This window comes from Hippopotamus amphibius, chromosome 6, assembly GCF_030028045.1.
Source record: "Hippopotamus amphibius kiboko isolate mHipAmp2 chromosome 6, mHipAmp2.hap2, whole genome shotgun sequence".
In the NCBI taxonomy this organism is placed as follows: Eukaryota; Metazoa; Chordata; class Mammalia; order Artiodactyla; family Hippopotamidae; genus Hippopotamus; species Hippopotamus amphibius.
Genome location: NC_080191.1, coordinates 101,406,266 through 101,422,023, shown reverse-complemented (window position 1 = coordinate 101,422,023; position 15,758 = coordinate 101,406,266). Strand labels below are relative to the sequence as shown.

Below are 15,758 nucleotides of genomic sequence, written 5' to 3'. Positions count from 1 at the left end.
CCTTAATTTCCTTGCTGACATAAACAGGATCTTTGTTTGCTCTAAGCTCAGTACCTTTTAAAGTGTGATAGAATGAATGAGTGATTCATTGCATTGAATCTTATATTACCGATATTTATTTTTGTTCTCAAGGCATGTTACCGCATCGTTGAACAATTTTGAATCAAATGAGTTTTGCACAATGTAGCTTTTTAAAAACTGGCCCTCACACACACATAGTCACACGTGCAGGGTTGTGGTACCCAGGACAACCTCAGAAATGTAATTTCGCCACTTTACTAGGAAAGGTAAGTCCTGGGAAACATTGTCTTCCTCTTCCATGTGGTCTCATCCCAAACTTCCAAATCTGGGCCTCTGTAACTGGCACACACTCTTTGACTATTGATAAGATTTTCCATAACACTCAAATGATAAGTAATAAAAACAGGCATAGCTTCACCAGTGCTTCATCAGGAGCAAGACCGCTATTCTAGTCATTTTGTTTTCTCCTCTTTGATGCTAAGGAGGGGATGAGGAGAGCAGATGACAGGAATAATTGTTCTTTGAAAAACGGTTTAAAAGTGAGAAAGTTTGTGGCTATCTTAGTGACTAGAGACTGCAGATCCTGTACACAAATGAGAGAGGGGAAACTCTTAAACTTGAAGTTGAAAGTCTGTTCTTTGGAGTTGAGGTCTGTTTCCTCCTTCAAGCGGTGAATGGCGGCTCTGCTGTAACTGCTCCGTGACCTTGGACACATTACTCAATCCTGGATACTATAAAACTCTTAGAAAAAAACATAGGCAGAACACTCTCTGACATAAATTGCAGCAATAACTTGTTTTGATCCACCTCTTAGAGTAGTGAAAATAAAAACAAAAATAAACAAATGGAACCTAATTAAACTTAAAAGCTTTTGCACAACAAAGGAAACCATAAACAAAGCAAAAAGACAACCCACAGAATGGGAGAAAATATTCGCAGACGAAGTGACCGACACAGAAGTAATCTCAAAAATATACAAACAGCTCCTGCAGCTCAATAATCAAAAAAACAAACAACCCAATCAAAAGATGGATGGAAGGTAAATAGACGTACTCCGAAGAAGACATAACAGATGACCAAAACACGTGAAAACATGGTCAACATCACTAATTATCAAAACCACAATGAGGTATCACCTCACACCAGTCAGGGTGGCCATCATCAAAAAAATCTACAAACAGTGTATGCTGGAGAAGGTGTGGAGAAAAGGGAACCCTCCTACATCGTTGGTGGGAATGTAAATTGGCACAGCCACTATGGAGAACAATATGGAGGTTCTTTAAAAAGCTAAATATGGAACTACCATATGATCTGGCAGTCCCACTCTTGGGCATATATCCAGAGAAAATCATAATTTGAAACATGCACCCTAATTTTCATCGCAGCACTATTTACAATAGCCAAGACATGGAAGCAGCGCAGATGTCCATCGACAGAATAGTGGATAAGGAAGATGTGATGTATATATACAATGGAATACTACTCAGGCATAAAAAGAATGAAATAATGCCATTTGCAGCAACATGGATGGACCTAGAGATTGTCATACTGAGTGAAGTAAGTCAGATAAAGACAAATATCATATGATATTGCTTATATGTGGAGTCTTAAAAAAATGGTACAAATGAACTTATCTACAAAACAGAAATAGAGTTACGGATGTAGAAAACGAACTTATGGTTGCTGGGCAGGGGGGAAGGGGGAGGAGGGATAAATTGGGAGATTGGGATTGACATATACACATTGCTATATATAAAATAGATAACTTAGGACCTACCGTATAGCACAGGGAACTCTACCCAGTACTCTGGAATGATGTATATGGGAAAAAGAGTCTAAAAATGAGTGGATATATGTATATGTATGACTGATTCACTTTACTGTACAACTGAAACTAACACAACATTGTAAATCTGCTGTACTCCAGTAAAATTTTTTTTTTAAAAATGATAGCCAAAAAAACTACTCAATCCTCAGGACCTTAATAAGTTGGGCTGCTTTGATGGATCTACTCTTGAGGGTCTATCTTTAAAATTCTATAAATACATAAAAGTCCATCTCAAGATTGGGAAAGAGGTTGAATGAGGGGACAGGATCAGAAACCGGGCAGCTTTGTGCTTCTCTTGGGCCAGGTCATCCAGTGGGAATTATCATCTCTGAGATGTTAGGAAACATCTGAGCAGAACCATTTTCCAGGTTGAAATATCTTTTTACCATTTTTCTCTGTCTATGCAAGTGTTACTATCAGCCCCCATGGGTGAGTCACTTCCAGATAAGGGCCATTCCAGCAAGGATGTTAGGAAGCACATTTTTAAAAACTTTCATTTTCTGATGGATGCCCAGCATGTAAGCTGATATGCTTCCACAAGGGGAAAAATCACGCATAGGAATTGTGTCTCTCCTACCTCTGCAACAGTGCTTAGCGTGGTGTTAATTTTGGTCATTCAATAGTCAACACACATTGATGGAGCCTCTGCTATGTACTAAGACTTGTGCTAGACACCGAGGATACACTGAGGAACAAAACGTAATTGTTCTTAGTCTGGGGATGGAGAGCAAGAAATAAATACGAAAACACAGAATTGTCAGAGTGATAGTCACTATGGTGGAGGTCATGAATGAGCTGAATTTTGAGGGGTGAGGAGTGTGCAAGCTTGGTTCCATTCAGACACATCAGACGCTGCCGGGTGCTGGGGATGCCACAGTGAGTGGGCTGCGATCTGGCTTGGGTGCCTGTGGGTCAGCACAGGAGCTCCTGTGTGAATAGATGTTGTCATTAGAGGCAATGGGAACCTGGAGGCGGGGCCCCTGACGTAGCCCTGAGAGATGGGGAGAGGCTGCTCTTGGATGGAGGCTTCTCGCAATGCTGCCATGTGAATAAGCACCATCTCCCATTCTTGGAGCTTTGCTTTACCTTCTAAAAATTATAATTATCAACCTTGTGCCTCTAACACCTAATGCCATCATCCTTAATTTCTTCAGTTTGTTGCTTAAGACTATGTAAAACAAAGTAATTCCTTGTATTACTTGATTCCTTATATTATCTCTAAAGAAATATAGAAAAAACATGTTATTTATTAAAGTATGTTTTCTTAATTTGGGGCGGAGAGCAGGGGAAGAGAGAGACCAGATATTTTAGAAATTCTTTTTTTCATGGTCATATTCAACTAATATTTTTTTATTTGTATGTTTTATCTTGTTTTTATTTTTTGATTGCTGGATTATCCGTGCCCTTTACTTCACTCTTTTCCTTGTTCTCCCTCATTTTAGAAACCTCCTGTTTGCTATCTCACCTCCAGTGTCTCTACCCAAGGGAAGAAAGAGAACAGCGCTGGAATTTTAATCTTTCTGAATCATGATACTTTTTGATAACTGCTAAAATTTTTGACATATGAGAATTTTGAATCAATTAATAAAATTGTTTTCAAATTATTTAAAGAAATCCCGTTATCTTAGTTTCCAAATTTACTAACAACAATTTCTAGTCCTTTATTCAAATACTTTTTTCTCAACATAGATCCATTTTTGTATAGTTCATTGTAGTTTACTTTGTCATGATTTTTTGAAGATTCATATCAATGTCCAAGTAGGAAAGAGCCAAGTTATCTTTTTCAGTTTAAATTAGGAGACTTAGCATTTTCTAAAGAAATAAGACAGTCCTGGGTCTCAAGGGGCTTATCTCTGTTCTGATCTTTATGTACAGCACAGCCAAACCTCCCTCCCTCCTTTGGGTTTTCACAGCCTGAAGCATGTGCACATGAGTGGAGTGTTCACCACATTCTGCACCTGTGCTTCTACTCTCTTCTTTAAAAGTCTCCTTTCTTCTTGTAGCGAAGTGTTGGTGTCAGGATATCTTTGGCCACCAAGATGGCTTAAACAATAAGAAAGACTTATCTCCCTAACAGGAAGTCCAGAGGGAGAGCAGATCCAGGGGATGAAGTCCTCACTGTCCTCTCAGGGCAGTTCCTTCAGGATGCCAGCTGACGCCAAAGTTGAAGGAGCCACAGACAAGTGATAGCATTGCAGATATGAGGAAAGGAGACTCTCCTCCCATGCTTCTCTTTTTTTATCAGAGAGGAGCGTCTTTCCCAGAAAACTGAAACGAGACCTCCCCACATCTCCCAGGCCAGAATTACACCACCTGTCTAGGTGGATCACTGGCAAGGGGACTAGGGTTACAGGGTGGGGCTTAGATCAGTTATGATTCCCCCCAGGGGCTGGGAAGAGGGAGAGACAGTCACCAGGGTCTCGTAAAATAATTAAGCCACAATATTTAATGACTTCACTCATCTGTATAAATAAGAAAGGTAGAACGGCCTGACCACCTGTCCACAGTGGGAGGAGAGGGGCGGGAGGGCGCTCACTGGTTCTGCAGGGAACTAGAGCTGGCTCCGTTACATCCCTGGTGGTAAAGAGAACGTTCCTGGGCTGTGGAAAGGAGCTCCAGGAAGCTGCTCACCACGAAGGGAACCCACTCAGTTTTTGGCTGAAAGGAGAGGGAAAGGCAGTTTGTTCCCGGTGAGCTCTCAGGAGGCCATCTCAGCAGCTTTGTAGAGGCTGTGACTTAGACACAGGTGGAGATGGCTGCCTGGTCATGTGGGCACAGATACGCGGGTTTCCCCACCCCGCCTCCATCAAGTCACACTCGTTCATGGATTCCTGGGCTTGGCTGTGGACTCTCTCGAACCCTGGGAGGAGGCTTTGCACAGCAGAGCAGTTAGACGCTTTGTCTCTTCACCGTGTGACCTCTAGGAGCCCCTGGGAAAGGTCTGGTTGGGGTCCGTCCTGAAGCCACTTCTGTTCTCGCACTGACGCCAGAGATTCCCTGCAGAGAACCTCTGCTGAGTGTCAGCACCATTTCCAGCCTTGAGACGTGTGTTCAAGCCATTTCTGTTTTTTAAGTTTATACAGATGGGAAAGTCATTGAATTCACTTGATTATTAGACACTTTTTATTCAGGCAATATTTATCTTCAAAACTCCTACTCCTGAAACTTCTATTTACTCTTTTCTGTTCCTTAAAAATCAGAGGCAACTTGCCTAATTTGTTATGGTACCAGCATTGAAACACTGCATGGAACTTGTCACCACAAATGAAAATATAATCTAAACAGGAGCCAGGAATAGCACATTTGCCAAACAAAAATGTCTAAAATACTTCTACTCTTCTTTGTTCTTCGTTTTTATCTGTATTATTATTACCATTTTTGCTTATTATCTATACATAATACTCCTATATGCTGCTAATGTCTTTGTAAACTAAGTCTTGAAAAGCAAAGGAGATGGAATTTATCTGTAGGTTATAATTGATTTGCAGTGTCATTATTCAGTATGATACGCCCTGTGTCTCAGATTCACTATATCCTAGCTGTCTTCAGAAGTGTGAGTAGAGTAGAATTTAAAGTGGAGGAGGTTTCTTTTATTTTCCTCCCTGTGGAAGATGGTGTTGCCCCCCCCCCCCCCCCACTTCCCACCCCCTGCCTCTGTGGCCCCTGGCCAATTAGCATTTCCTGTACAGGACCCAGCCTCCATCTGCCTCACAGGCAGGTCTGCCTGAAGCCTCCCCGGCTGTCAGGGCAGGGAGTGGGGGAGTGGGTACCCTCAGGAGCAGCCTGAGCCAGTGGGTGAAGGGAGCTGGTCCCCACCCCAGCTCAGGCTGAGGAGCCCAGAGGTGTGTGCTATGCCTGCCCCCGGGGCTCCTCCACAGAGCTAAGCCCAGTTGCCCACAGCGGTAACTGGCTCGCTAACAGGCCCCTGAATGGCTCCCCGCCTTCACCTCACTTTCCTGCCCCCTCTGATTGCCCAGGCTGATTACCTGCCTCAAATCTTGTCTCAGGGTTTGCTTCCTGGGGACCCCAAACCGGGAGAGTCCTCTAGCACAGAGCATGGTTCAGTACTCACATTATCTTTTAAAGTCTAGTTATATAAAGCTCAAATGTTTTCTTTTGGATAAAAATTGGGATAGATAAATGGTGGGGGCGGAGGGGGGGGGAGGAAGGAAGGAGTGGTTTGTGTACCTGCCAGTTTTTTAGATCTTTTAAGAAATACCCTTCCCTATAACATTTTCATTCCACATTCCATAGTGTATACTGTGGTTGTGTGTGTGTCTGTGCATGTGTTACTCTGAAGAACGATATATAAATATTGCAGTTCTCAAATAGTTTTCTTTTTTTGAAAAGTCACATGCTTATTAACTTTTGTAGCCTATTAAAGTAATGCAAATATAGACATCCCCCTACTGGCTATTAGTTTATACAGGGCAAACAGTAAAGAATGATAAATTCATTTCTTTTGGTACTTGAAATCCACCTGGGGAGAAGGCCATTCAGCTTACTACAAAGTAGTTTCTGTGTGCAAAAGTGAATGTCCTGGGGCTCTAGTCTATAGCTTTTGCCTTTTTTCGCTTCTAAAAGGAGAGTGCAGGGTCCTCACCTCCATCCCCAGCTCTGTTATTGTATTTATCATGAAGTTGTTCAACTATTTTTATACTTGTTGGCCTTCCCCATGAGACCGAGCTTTCTTGGAGGGCAGGAGTTTTTATTATCTTTTTCATCTTCGTATCCTCAGAACATGGCATTGTGTTTGGCCTAGCAAAGGCAGTCAGTAGATGGTGAAATACCAGAAATGTGGAACTTTGGAGGTGAAGGTATTTGGCAGTGGCCGCCTGGCGCCTTGTGTGGCGTCTGAAGTCAGGCTCAGCAGAAGGACTTTGCCCCTTAGTGCTGGTGCCTGCCGTGGGCACCTGAGGCTTGCTGTCCCTGCACTCTATGCTGATGTCATTTCAGCCCCATCTGTGTCCCAAAACAGCAACATGCCTGTGATCAGAGGTGGAGAGGAAAAGACCAGGTGAATCAGCATTTTGCCCTGAAACGGGCTGGGAGCAGGGATTTCGTTACTAAAAACAAAGGCACATGGTATATGATGAGGATCCGTAAAGAAACTGTATCCTTTTCTTTGACCACAGACATTAAAAATGTTTTTGAATTGCTGAAAGAAGGAAAAACAACTGAAATAAAATAAAATTCCATCTGTAGTATACTCTCCACTAACACAATTTTTTTCAGCTACTCCTTTAGGTACCTTTGGTTCCCGGCTTTTCCATTTTTCATTAATGTGCCACTTTTTGGAATAAATATCACTCTGCCATTTTTTCATGTCCCTTTATATTTTAAAGTTATATGTCATATTAAAGGGGATTAAATGACTTTTAAAAGGATGTTGTTCCACTCTCATGATACGCCTGCCCATAAAACGGCCCCAAATCCCTCAGAAGAGCCTAAGTTTTAAGACTCAAATAAGTGAATAAAAATTAACCTTAATGAGTCGAATTTTTGGAGGTTGAGTTTTCATCACCCCAAAGTGAGTGCTTTGTGCGAACGCCTCATGGTGCTCCTGTGATGCATGATTGCAGGGGTCGGGGCTCCAGGTGCAGATATGAGCAGCCACCCTCTGCACGGCTGAGGCAGGCAGAGATTTGTTCTGAACCCAGGTGGCTCTCACAGCTGCGGGAGGCTTCGGGCTGGGAAGGCTAAATTTCCAGGAACGTCAGCCAGAACCACGCCCTGGAAGTGGCCCACTGCCACTGCCCCCGGGCCCACGCTGTTCTTGGGACACCTGCATTAGCGAAGGGAGGGCCTGTGCCCGCCCTGTCCCTCCACACAGCTCACACCAAGGCAAGGTCCCCAGTTGGTCCAGCTCACTGGCAGAACCTAGGTCCCACACTGGCACCCCAGCTCAAGGCAGGCAGAGATGGAGGAATTGTTTGTTGTCTATTTGTTTTTATCTAGGGAAGGCAGGACCCATGGCCCAGGGATCTACTACTGTGTTAGGGGCTGTCTAAAGATGCTGGGCAGCCACAAATGACAGATGTCTGCCATCTGATAATGTCTCATGAACATAGCACGCAAATTGTCTAGACTGTTTGGCTCTAGCGTTAAAAAAAAGTGTAGCAAAATGATGGGAAGGAAATACACAGAATTGTTAATGCTGATTATCTCTGTGGTGGATTGTGGACTGTGTTTTGTTTTTAAATTTTTCTATAATAAAACTTCATTTCCTTGTAAGCTAGAAAAAAAATGAGAGCTGACTACTTAAGAAAGGATTAGTTAAAATAGTTGCTGCCTTGCTAGATGGATGAAAACTCTTATCTTGAAAGTCCTGAGCAGATTTAATAATCTGTTAAACAGGTGAATATTGAACTTTTTAAAAAGCAAAAAAAATTACTTTCTTATTTAAGCTGTGGTTAAAATCTATTTCCTTTGGGCTTCCCTGGTGGTGCAGTGGTTGGGAATCTGCTTGCCAATGCAGGGAACATGGGTTTGAGCCCTGGTCCAGGAAGATCCCACATGCCGTGGAACAACTAAGCCCGTGTGCCACAACAACTGAGCCTGCGCTGTAGAGCCCGTGAGCCACAACTACTGAGCTCGTGTGCCACAATTACTGAAGCCAGTGCACCTAGAGCCCATGCTTCGCAATAAGAGAAGCCACCACACTGAGAAGCCTGTGCACCACAGTGAAGAGTAGCCCCCACTCACCACTGCTGGAGAAAGCCCCTGTGCAGCAATGAAGATCCAATGCAGCTAATAAATAAATTAAACAAACAAACAAACACAGGCAAAAAAAAAAAAAATCTAATTCCTGTGACTTTGCCCTCAGTGGGTGCAGTAGCTGCTGATCTAATCAGAGGGTCATGGTAGCTTAAATCAGGAGGGCCTCAGAACTCACTTACCCTAACTTTATAGCACTCGTCTAGATTTGAAGTTTTAGAAAATACAAACATAGACATGTATACACATTTCTGTTTACTGCCTGTTTACTGATCTGTTTACTGTCTGTCTTCCCCAGGGGACCCAAGGGCAGGGGTCACCAATCACACTGCAGACACAGCAGGTGCTTCTGCACTCCTCACCGAGATTCCAGAATTCTTAGGCCCCTTGGTTTATTGCCCCTTGAAGACCTTTGCTTTACTCCTACCCCTTACTGGACGCAAGGAAATGTGAGGTTCTTGCTTTGGAAAAGACAGCAGGGCCTCTGCCCTGGAGCTCCCCTCCCCATCTGGGAGTTCTATTTCTACCCATCCTGGACCCAGCCTGGGGCACATGCATATTTTCAAGGGCTCAGCAGTGCCTAATGTTCTGCCTCCTCTCCATCCGGTCCCGAGGGTTGGGCAGGGAGGACCCTCACCCCACTGGTCAGGTGCTCCTCCAGATCTTTTCTCTTTGGCCTTGGTCTCTCCTTTGAAAACTCACAAGCCAGGGATTCGACTCACATTCTCTGTAGTTTGTGATGTCATCTTTTTCCTGAGGCAGCCTGTGCTGCTTGTTCAATGGGAAATGTGTGAAAAGGCTACAGGGAAATTTGGGGAAAAACAACCCTGAACGTCTCAAAGATATCATTTGCCCCATTTGTACAGAAGGTGGGCCAATTTGAAGGGAATGAAATTAGCTACAGTTATCGCAAATTTCCAGTCACTCTCCAAAATTTGTCAGTTCGCTACTGATTCTAGAAAGAAACATGCCACTTGGGAAGGAGAACAGAAAGTTTGCAAAATGAGTGAGTCTGAAGGGATACCTGTTTCTGCAGCTGCTGAAAAGTTTCTCCGGAACAGCTGAAGTTTTGATCAAATAAATATCTGTGGTGTGACTTAGGAGTGGGTGACGGGCTGAGTGTCACTGAGCAGGGCAAGCGTGCTTGACTTGGTAAGTTTCTGTGCTCTGCTCAGCTGATGTGGCTCTCACATTATGTGACATGCAAAGAAGTTTCCTCTATCAGTTTTAGGTAAGGAAGGCTGAATGTCTCCGCATCTGCTGGAGATGATTATATTAGATATCACCTGTCTTCATAGCCCCGCCTTCGTCTGCTAAGCTGTGGGCAAATGAGATGTTATGCTTTACCATCAGGCTGCCAGATGGGGCTCAGGTAACCATATGTAAAATCCTGTGCCCTGTTGCACAACAGTTGAGGTTGGCAAGGAAAAAATAAGTATCTTAAAGCTTTTGATAGTATTTGTTCCTTCACAGCAAGAGAATATAGCAAGTTTGTGTGAGGCTTTGTATCACCTTGCTTATTAACTGCTGAGACTTTTACAACTGCACGTTGGCTGGGACACAGTAAGTACTGGAAAAGCACCATGAAGGTTTCATTTGGCTGTGGCTTTGTCATCTTCAGAAGTTAAAACAGCTGCATTCATCGTTTCAAGCTCCTTTAGTATACCAAACAGTTTGGGATGCCACTCTTAATAACAGGAGGTTGTTTTTAACCAAATTCTTTTTAGAACAGTCTCGCTATAGAACACATTACCAAGCAAGAATTTCTCTAGAATCTGCTCCATTATCAAGTAAGGGTCTGGAAGTGTGTTCAGGACGTGACAAAACCAATGGGATGGCCCCTGTCCAGCGTGATTGAGGCTGGTCCTTGGTTATATACGGGAACAATTTTTAAATGAAATGACATAGCTAAAACGTTTACATCAACTTAAAACATACCATTGTACATTTTCTTTCATTTTTTGGTATGCAGCTGACATCTAATGTCCTCTGATGAGAGGTTGCTTCATCTTTATTGCATAAACTTACCCACAGTAAGTTAAATTTTCCAAGTTTTTACCTTTAAAGTGGAATGAGAATTTAGCAACCTCAGTTCAGAATGCTAGATTTTTACATTTTTTTATTTTTTATTTTTTATAAACTTATTTATTTATTTATTGGCTGCATTGGGTCTTTGTTGCTGTGCACGGGCGGCTTTCTCTAGTTGTGGGGGGGCGTGGGGGGGGCGGGCTACTCTTCCTTGTGGTGTACAGGCTCCTCATTGTGGTGGCTTCTCTTGTTGCAGAGCACAGGCTCTAGGTGCGTGGGCTTCAGTAGTTGTGGCACACAGGCTCAATAGTTGTGGCTCATGGGCTCTAGAGTGCAGGCTCAGTAGTTGTGGTGCACGGGCTTAGTTGCTGCACAGCATGTGGGATCTCCCTGGAGCAGGGATGGAACCTGTGTCCCCTGCATCGGCAGGCAGATTCTTAACCACTGCTCCACTTAGGAAGTCCCGATTTATACATTTTTAAACCAATGTTTTAAAACTGTCTTACCAGTTACTTATTTAACAGCCTTTTTTTTTTTAACTTATTATTTAGCTTTGTGGTAAGCGTTTGACTTAGTTTTCCTGGCAAAGACAACACTCACTCATCCTTCATCAGTTTGCCATATTTAAGTCACAGATTTATAATACAGGGCACGGGTGGCATAAACAGTTTTGGGAATAGATGCTATGACTTGCGTAAACACACATCTCAACTGGAAGGTGGTCCAGAGAGTACCTGCTGGCCACAGCATCCCCAGCGCAGAGGCGGCCATCAGCATCTGTTAGAAAGGACTGCAGAGCTCTGGTCAACCTAGGATTTGGTTAAAGGGCTTTTAATTAAGAGAGTTTCTACTATAAATTCGTTTTCATTAATAGGCATAGGTAGCAACTCTTAAATAACGTTACTGCAAAATGTCTTGTAGTGCAGGCCCTGTGGAGCTTATCTTAGTGAGCAGCACAGGCCCACTTACAATCAGTGGAATCTGTCTGCACACATAATTGGTGCTCTAAAGCACTTCTCCCCGGCAGTCTGTTTACACCATGGCCATGTAATTGGTTTGCTCTTCAGTCTGTTTCTTTCTGTAGATGGGAAGAGAGAATGTTTTGGTCCACTCCTCATTAGTTATCACAATTTTTAAATTAATAATTTGGAGATGTAATGAGCTCTTTTTCCATTTACACATGCTTGAATACCTCTGTCAGTGTTTTTTAGATTTTTTTCTTCTCCTAAATACTGGTAGCAATAAAGTATGATATGCTAAGGATAGTTTTAAAAAGAAAATAGATAGATATTGATTCTGCTGATATTAAGTTGATGGATTTGGAAAATTTTAGAACTGAGAGACAGAGAGAAGCATGTGTCCTTATACACACACACAGAGGCAGACAGAGTCAGAGAGGAAAGGAGAGAGTCAAAAAGAGAATAAGACAGATGCACGGAGACAGTGACAGATTTTATAAGTATATTATTTTCACACACACATATATGTGTGTATATGGTGAGAGGGAGAGACAGAGACAGAGACACCAAGATAGGAACAGTGAGAGAAATAGAAAAGCAGACAGAAACAAGAAAACAGACAAGGAGAGAAAGAAAACATACAGAGACAGAAAAAGATAGAAATGGAGATGCCCTTAGAGAGGCAAGGAGAAACAGAGACATTTAGAGGCTAAGGAAGATCCGCTTCGGCCACGCCGCTCAAGATTAGCTCTGTCTCTGCCTCGTGTGACCAAACGAGAGCTGCAGGTGTGGAGGGCATTGCCTGGACGTAGGCAGGCAGCCACAGGTGATAGCAGACCTCTGAGTAGGTCATGGTCTGGGCATTAATTAGATGGTCCTATACCACTGTTCATATCTATTCAAATGTGTTTTTTAGCTCTAAATGTGCGAAAAAAATTTTTTTGGCTGCAGAAAGGTATTGAAGAAAATCTCTATTGGAGACCTCAATCCAAACGAGACTGTGCAGGCCAGTTGTGAGGCCCAGCTCCTTTCCAAGCTGGACCACCCAGCCATTGTCAAGTTCCATGCAAGCTTTGTGGAGCAAGATAATTTCTGCATTATCACGGAGTACTGTGAGGTGAGACCCTCTTTCTCTTTTTGAAATCTTAATAAAAATCTATTTCATAGTAAGAAGCTGTCTGTAAAGAGACATCTCAGAAGTTTAATTAGCCAACCACAAGGTGAACTATAAATACCTGGGATGTTGTGTCTTGCTGCTAAGAGTGACAAACTTGTCTCTGATGAAGGATTTCTCTTTCTTGGAAAACTCAGAATAAATGTATTTTAAGGAGGAATTGCTGAAGAAAAATGATCCAGCATTTTTTTTTTTGGTGTGTGTGTTGGGGGGTGCGTCCTCCAAACCTCCGACAATAGTTTGATTATTAGATGGACATTTAAATGGACATCCAGGCATAATGGAGGCCTGGACAGAGAAGAGGGACACCTCCTGAGTCCTGGGTTCTAGTTCTATGGTTCATTTTCCCCAGTGGAAACTTGGAAATGGGAATATGGCTTATTTTCCCCATGAAAATCCTTCATATTAACTGGCATGTGATTTATGGCTTCAGGTATTTGCCGTTTTCCCTGCCATCCCATGTTCTCCCCAAGTGATAACAGCTGTGCCCTGTACTGAGCCCCACGTGGACATGAAGCTGCTGAGAACGGTGTCGGGGGGAGGGGCTGACAAGGTGCAGCGTAATGTGGGTCTGTGCATTCACTCCTGAGTGGTTAGGGACAGGGGAGTTTTAGGAGTTGGGTCAGAAAGAGAATACCCAAACATGACCTTGCTCAGACAACATCTCCCAGAACATTCTGAGAGCTGGTGTTAGCCAAATGCACCTTGGGAGAACCTGGTTCTATTCATACTTCAGAATGTATTCAGTTCATCACTTGGGTGTTGCTGGGGCCCAGGAGAAATGGTGTTGGGAAGAAAAAAGATGTTCTTTAGAGTGGGAGGCAGGCCTGTTTGGGTCCAAGGGTGCTGGGTGTCTGAGATGTAGAAAAGGAGAGGGAGGAGAAGCAAATTGGAAGGAGTAAAGACAGCAACAAAAACCAGCCTTGCTTTGCTTTACACAGTAGCTGGGGCATCATCCAGAGTGAAGAGTAGGCAAGTTAGAATATCTGAAAATTTGATATCATCCAGGTCTTCGCTGTTCCCCTTCAGGACAGTCTCCCCAGCACAGCCTTGCTAGGAGTTTCCCCATCCAATCTTGCCCCTCCTCTGCTTGAAGGAGGAGAGAAAAAAGAACCAGGACATCTGAGTGTTTATTTCTCCTTCAACTAACGGATTGTTAAGAAAATCAGTAAAATGATGAGGTGTGCGGAGTGTGGGTAAGAACAGCTACTCTGGCAACTATATCACTGATCTGTGCAGAACGCAGGGATTTACAAATGTAGCCGCACTGTGATCCATCAGCTATAATTTAATCTTTTCTTCTTTTTGCCCCATTCAGTTAATAAACTATCTTATGTGGGAAACAACTGACTCCTGTTGCTTATGACTGTTACTGCCGCCTCTGCTGCTGCTGTCTGCATACTGAATTTTCCAAAGAGGCTTTCCTGGTCTGTAGTACGGACTGTCCAGTGGAACTTTGTGTGATGACGGTAGTGCTCTATATTTGTGCTATCCAGCACGGTAGTCACTAGTCACATGCGACCCTTTAGCACCCGATGAAGTGTGGCTAGTGTGGTTGAGGAGCTAGATGTTAAACTTTATTTAAATTACTTTAAATGTAAATAACCATGTGTAGCTAGTGGCTACCATATTGAACAGATCTAGATAATAAGCTATGACTTTATATTAATTTTTCATTATTAATTTTAATGTAATTTTAATGTACTAGAAAAGGTACAAAATACAGTGAACTCCCATATACACTTTATCCAGATTTGCCAATTGTCATTTTTCCACATTTGCTTTATTATTCTATTTATCCTATCTATCTATCTATCTATCTATCTATCTATCTATCTATCTATCTATCTATCTATTTTTCCTGAACCACTGGAGGGAGAGTAAGTTGCAGACCTGATGCCCCTTGTCCTAAGTCCTCCTGTGAGTGTGTTCTAAGGCCAAGGACATTTCCTTAACATAACTGCAGTACAACGATCAAAATCAGGAGATTAACATGGATGCAGTGCTAGTGTGTAACCCAGTGGCTCTCAGTTTGTGATCCCAGACCAGCGGCAGCAGCATCATTTGAGATATTTAGTTAGAGAGACATGTTGTTAGCCTCCACCCCGGCCGTACTGCATCAGAAATTCTGGGAGTGGGGCCTGGCACGCTGTTTTGACAAGCCCACCAGGTGAGGCTGAAGAATACTGAAGTTTGAGGACCAGCCATCTAACCCACAATTCAGACTCGAATTGAGCCCATTTGTCCCAGTTATGCCTTTAGAAAGGACATTTTTATGAGAATGGTTTTTTTCTCGCGCAGTATCCAATCCAGGATCCTCTGCGTGACTATTTAAACGCTGGTGCTTTCCGCCGGCTGAGCTCCTCCTCCCACCCCAGGGGGGTTGCCATGGTGACGGCCGCCGGCGGCTGCGGAACAGCTGCGGGCTTCCCCGCTCCACCTGCTGAGATGTCAGGAAGCGCTTCCCTGACTCCGAGGAATGATGCTAGTTCTTGCTAACCGAGATATTTCTCATCTTCACATTCAAATTTGGCCTTAACTCAACACAAACCTGGCATTATCCTCTTTTTATTGAGGCAAAATAATATTGGAAATGGCAGATGGCCAGACTTGCACCTCATAAGAAAATGTTATCACCATTGAAATAGCTGGATTTTTTAATCTCCAAGTTTCCTCTTCTGTAATTTAATTTGGGGCCTTTCAATATTGAAATACACACATATAAATGCTTTCACGAGGGTGCTATATCCACCACCCAACCCTTTGGGCACATCAGATTATGAGTGTAAAAAGCAAATAACCCAGTTCTCACAACTTCTTGTTAGGATCTAACCAAATCTTTGACAGGGAAAAGTACCCAAACTACCCAGTGACAGAATATTTCAAATATTGGTGTCTTCCATTCTCTTCCAGCCAGGGAAATGGGGCTACTTGCTGTCCCCTGTCCCTCCTCCACAGTTTCGGACCTCTTCGTCTGTGCCCTTTCAGAATGTCCTTCCTCCTGGCCCCACGTTTTCAGTTCTCACCCATC

The 15,758-nt window shown here is 43.2% G+C and overlaps 1 protein-coding gene across 10 annotated transcripts in view; it reads left to right on the top strand.

The window, feature by feature from the left end:
* NEK11 (NIMA related kinase 11) overlaps positions 1 to 15,758 on the top strand; it is a 246,032-nt gene that overhangs the window by 30,044 nt on the left and 200,230 nt on the right. For 8 of the 10 annotated variants that reach the window (XM_057737900.1, XM_057737893.1, XM_057737891.1 and 5 more), the window contains exon 3: positions 12,505 to 12,670. The exons of the other annotated variants lie outside the window; for them this stretch is intronic. In XM_057737900.1, the coding sequence (XP_057593883.1) occupies positions 12,618 to 12,670 (53 nt within the window). In that variant the 5' untranslated portion in view covers positions 12,505 to 12,617. The remainder of the gene's footprint in view (positions 1 to 12,504; positions 12,671 to 15,758) is intronic. 10 annotated transcript variants of the gene reach the window in all.